This window comes from Nestor notabilis, unplaced genomic scaffold, assembly GCF_000696875.1.
Source record: "Nestor notabilis isolate BGI_N333 unplaced genomic scaffold, ASM69687v1 scaffold34563, whole genome shotgun sequence".
NCBI lineage: Eukaryota > Metazoa > Chordata > Aves > Psittaciformes > Psittacidae > Nestor > Nestor notabilis.
Genome location: NW_009921286.1, coordinates 1,812 through 7,373, shown reverse-complemented (window position 1 = coordinate 7,373; position 5,562 = coordinate 1,812). Strand labels below are relative to the sequence as shown.

The window sequence follows — 5,562 nt, the reverse complement described above, 5'->3', positions numbered from 1 at the left end:
CCGGTTACAGATGGGGCCGTGGGGCAGCTACACCCCGGGCGTGCGCCTCGGCCACCACCCGAGCCAGCGCCGCAGCTGGTCTGTAACCACAGGGCTCTGTAACCCCGGCACTAAGAGCATCCTCATCTGCCTTCGGGGCCACGATGTCTACTCCTTACGCTTCCTCAGGTCAAAAACTGTAAACAACGTCAATGTTGAGTAAGTCATTTCCACTAACAGGACTTAGAAAGGCAGGATTGACTTGCAGGGTGGAAAACTGGAAGGACTTCCTCTCTGCTGTCAGTATTGTACACTGCGTATCATACATTAAATACAGGAAATCTTGGTCCAGTACGAAAGCTACAGACTTTAGCTATAAACTCCTGAAGCTCTTCTGCATTCCTTTGAAAACTGTATTTGCACAGTTCAAAAGATAACAGCTGTTTATACAAAGAATTTATTTTATACACATTGACCTACAAAATATACAGCAGTTAAAAATAATGGATGGGCAGAAGAGAAAAAGTATAGCAGACAATTCTGCATGTCTTAACTGACATGGTTACATCCATAGGCTGCCTTTAAAAGCCTGTCTAGCTTGTAGTAGGAGTTACTGAAGTTGCAAAAGCTTTGCAGTTTTAGTCAATTAAAAGAGTTTGAAACAATTAAAAAGGCACCTTGAACAACTCAAAACTCTTTTTAGAATTTTGCCATTCAAAAGTTACACTTTATGCACATGACATCCACATCTCATTTTTAACACTCTACAATAAAATCTGTTATTTTATTGTGGCACTCTATTTTCTTCATCAAATCTGAAGTTACACATTTTTCAATACTAGTTTAATATTTGGACTATCATCGCATAAAAATCCCCTCAGAATGGTCACATGGACTTCAGATACAGTACAACCTTAGTCAGGAAGATACAAGCATATTTCAATCAATTTTTAAAATACTAAAATCTAAAAAGAGCGGTGTCGTGAACCAGATCACACCATGAACTACGTATGACCACAACAGAAGTGGCTGGTGCACTACACATACAGACTGACAAACGTGATCCTTGATGCAGCTGCAGTTCTTAAATAGCGAGACCAGTTTTCTCCAGGACAGACAGTCTTTCCGCAAGCCTTTAACCGGTTCCAAAAAGAATGACCAGGAGACAAGGACAGCTGTAACGAGTAAGTGTGCTAATAACATCATGGGAATGGTAAGTGTTCCTATCAATACTGTTCATGAGAACAAAAAGAAATCCATACAGCACATACTACTTCCTTTTCCTGAACACTGGCATCCACCTGCTATTTACAATAGCTTACAAAGACACATACGAGGTTTGATTTTCAAGTTCAACTTCATAGCCGATTAACATACTTCGCCTGTATGTTCTCCTCTAGCTGAAGTAAAAAAGTGACACTAATACTGAAAAAGAGGTAATCAGAAGTAGCAAAAGCACTGATAATATGATAACAAAGAATTTGGATGAGTATTCAAGAAGTAATATTGCACACTTTCACTGTTAACTGTGTAAGACTTTCACTCCCAGGCAGCGGCAACCAGTCCTGTTTGGTTTTTGCTGTCACACTACCTTAAAAAAGTCATTTTTGGTTTCCATGGCAGTGGAAAAAACTGAAGGAAAACAGCCCTTATTGAACATGAGGCCTAGGTTTCAAAATTAGTTTTCCAGTCTGCAAAAGACAGAAAAAAGAAAGTTAAGTGTAGACCCTGAAAATTGAGCACAAGTTCAATTTCACAGGCTAAGTTCAGAATGACACACAGAACGATACTAAGTATTCTACATTCCAGTTTTACAGACACACACACAGAATTTGTTAAGCTGTATTCACAGAATCACAGAATGGTTCGGCCTGGAAAGGACCTCAAAGCTGATGCAGTTCCAACCCGCTGCCATGGGCAGGGACACCTTCTACTAAACCAGGTTGCTCCAAGCCCCATCCAAGCTGGCCTCGAACACTGCCAGGGATGGGGCAGCCACAGCCTCTCTGGGCAACCTGTGCCAGGGCCTCTTCACCCTCATAGTAAAGGATTTCTTCCTAATACCTAATCTAAATCTGCCCTCGTTCATCTTAAAGCCGTTTTCCCTTGTCCTGTCACTACATGCCTTTGTGGCAAGTGCTGTTCAGAAAAAAACCCTGTGTGCCTTTTCCAATTATTTGCATTTTTTTAAAAACAAGGTTTAGGCAATAACTAATACTTACATCATCACAGGACATGTTATATTCTGCCAAAACAGTTCGACATCGGGCTGCTATACTGTGTGGATTGTGTCAAGGAAAGCAGTTAACTCTGGTACACAGAGCAAGTAAAAACCAAAAAAAGCAGTATTAGCATAGGCTTCAGTAACAGCAGTAACTGCAACACCTTTAATCTGACAAACGCAATTGAAGGATACATTGATGGTGCCACCACTCTTTTATGTATTCCAGCAAAGAATAAGCCTATTAGGGTAATACAACTAATTGTGAAAAATGGGTGATTCCAAAGTGATGTGAAAAATGACACCTAGGAAAGAAATCAAATTAGTCCCACTGCATACTTTCTAAAACATAAAGTTTCCGACAAGTTCACTTAATTTAAAAAAAAAAAAAAAAAAAAAAAAAAAAAAAAAAAAAAAAAAAAAAAAAAAAAAAACTTCCCAACGATTTAATGAAAAAAAAAAAAAAAAAAAAAAAAAAAAAAAAAGACAAACTACTGCTCCTAGCCATTTATGAGTACTTGTGAACTGTTCTTCAGGTAAGCTTTCAAGATGCAGACACTGGTAGGCATTATTGTCCTAGGACATATTCCACAACAATTCTAGAGAGCTTGAGAGCTTAACTGAAAATTATCTCCCAGTTTCATGGGAGAACCACCTGTAGCCTTTCAGTTTTCTATACTATACCACTTGACTGCCACACACTACATTTGGGATTAGCGTGATTTTTACCTTTTGTGTTTCTGGGTCTATTAACCAGTTCCAGGCACCAGTCGCTGTGCAGACTGACACCACTATCAGAATCACTGAAAAATAAAAGAACAAGAGTCATAAACAGTATACCTCCTATCAACAAGCATTTCTTTTTCATCAGCAGCTCTTACACGTTTCTTTCTTCTCCCACTTCTGAGGGAGAAAAAGTTTCCAGATGGAAGGTAGAAATGAAAACAGGCAAAGAAATGTATATTATATGAAACCATAAAGATTCTGTACCAGTTTCGCAGACAGGACAAGGAGGTACCAAAATACAAATTCTGTCAAGTAAAAACATCCTGATGCTTTGAAGAAAGAGAAGTTTCTAAAATAACACAGTTACAAAAAAACTGAGTTGGAAGAGTAGAGTAAGAGCTGTACCAAACTTTCAGTATGCTCTTTGAGCTTACGCAGTCTGGGCGATGGAAATGAATCACCATCACATTGCAGAGCAGAACTAAAGCATCTATCCCACTAGCTCTTCTACATCAGAACAGCCTGTGGCATTAGCAGCAGCGTCAATAGCATATCTGAGTTGTGTTATGCTCCCCACCACAATCCACACAATTACAAGCAAGAAAGCCAACACAGAGAAAAAAGATAAGCACAAAATTTAAACAGGAGTCAGAAAGCATGATGGCATTAGCACGTGAAGATTAACAAAAACCTGTACACATCCAGAATGGCTGAGGAAGAATAACCAATTCACTGTTAAGTGGATAATGCTAGTTACGTGCTAGAGTAACACAAGATACTAGACTGATTTTGAGAGACTACAAAAGGTCAGGGAGCAGGGGTTGACGGAGAAAGGAAACAGAACAAATATAAAGGTAGAGAAAGCTCCTATTGTACTGTACAGCCATGAAGCCTTGCAGATTTTTTTCATTAGGCATTTGGCAGTTCTGAATGTTTCCTGTGGAGCCTGAAGTTCTGATGCAAATAAAGTCTTTTATGGCATAAAGGGGAAGAAAACAAAAAGCAACACAAAAAAATTGAAGAGCCAGAGTTACGAGCCTTTGGGGACATTGGGAAGAACCTGAAAACAAACCCCAGATATTCATGAAATAGTACTTTCAGGTTTGTAAGACTGCTATAATTTACTATTTAGTTACAAATTCCTTCTGCATATTACAAAATAAGAAAGTTAAAAAGTAACCCTAACAAGTTATGCTTAAAAAGTTGGAAAAGATCTGTCAAAAGCAAAGAGCTGCTTCTCTATATACTTTTTTTCTAGGATAATAGGAGGAAAAGATAACAGAGAGTTAAATCCCCCATTCCAATGAAAGTAAACCATCCCTATTTTATGTGAATTACAAAACTAGGAAAACAAGCAGTAGGAAAAAAAAATAGCTAGTGAAAACAATACTAGTTATGCAAACCTCACTTAAAGATGCGTAGAAGCTCACAATAATTTTTTTCCCTTTGTTTTTTAATTATATCTGACAGCAAACAGCAATTCTGGAAGCCAAATGCATTCCCACAGTAAGTGCACACAAGTTGGGCAGACCTATTTAGAAACACCTGCTTGTCTCCCAGCTGCTCTGAAACAACGGGGTTGAGGCAGGTGTTGGGGTTTGGTTTGTTGTGTTTTGGGGTGGGGGGGATTTTTTGTTGTTTTTGCTTTTTAAGTAGTCATTCCTCCAGCTCTTTCATTTGAAATTAACCTCTTGGACTCTCAGGAAAAAAGATGTTATTTTATATGTTCTAAAAAAAGTCTGTCTTCTCTGAGTACCGAAAGTTCAGTAGAATCTCACAACAAAAAAGCAATCTGTTTCCACCAGGGACTACTCATCCCAAAGTTGCCAGTATATCTGTGGTATTTCTTGCCTTGCCCCTGCCTTCAAACTCTGCTCTTAGAACAGAGACGATGACACATTCTGCCCTTATAGCATACTGCTGTAACTTTTTCACCTTCATTTTAGAAGAGACAGGAACAGAAGGACTATTTCACTCAATCATAGCTAGTTCAGGTTACTATAGTGACTGTCTGGGAAATCTGAATCTTCAAAACAACAGCAACAAAACCCCCCGAAACAACAAACCATCAAAACTACAACTGCTTACTGTCCTAGCTACTTCCAGAACAATTCAGTCTTGAGACAGTTCAATCTTGACCTTATTTTTCTAACTTGGGCTAAAGTATTAGTTTGTTATCTCGAGATGGTCATTGTCTTCTACGATTATCTTGTTGCAGAGTGTTAGAATGTACGTCACAGAAATTTTTAAAGAGCTTAAGCACAGATTTTTGTTTGGGCAAACATAAATCAAAGATACATACTGGTCAGTCTAAAATGCTTTAAAGACAGAAGCCTGTTTATTCCTTGGAACATCAAACTTACTTCTCCAACGTCCTGTAGCTGGTTGCAAACATGCAATATATTCGGTAAGTCTTCTTTCAAAAGCTTTGAGATCTGGGGAGGATGTATATCAAGCATAATTAGATCTTCATTTATTTCGTAGAATTTTAATGAAAAACAAACAGAATTCACTTTTCCCCTGTGCTCACCCACTTTTTAAACAGGCAGAGAAAACAAGTGCAATGGTCATTTAGATGTAATAAAAGCACAAAGTAGCTTCGTACATCCTTAGATAAAAAGCACAAAGATGGAGTT

At 38.4% G+C, this 5,562-nt stretch overlaps 1 protein-coding gene across 1 annotated transcript; it reads right to left on the bottom strand.

Annotated features, from left to right (window-relative positions):
• Positions 1–419: 419 nt before the first annotated feature.
• Positions 420–5,361, bottom strand: CNEP1R1 (CTD nuclear envelope phosphatase 1 regulatory subunit 1; the record flags this gene model as incomplete). The annotated part of the gene is made up of 5 exons (XM_010011071.1): positions 420–1,670; positions 2,202–2,256; positions 2,396–2,505; positions 2,930–3,003; positions 5,290–5,361. Coding segments are annotated over 5 exons (353 nt in total), but the record flags the coding sequence as incomplete, so codon positions are not given.
• Between the last annotated feature and the right edge of the window lie 201 nt (positions 5,362–5,562).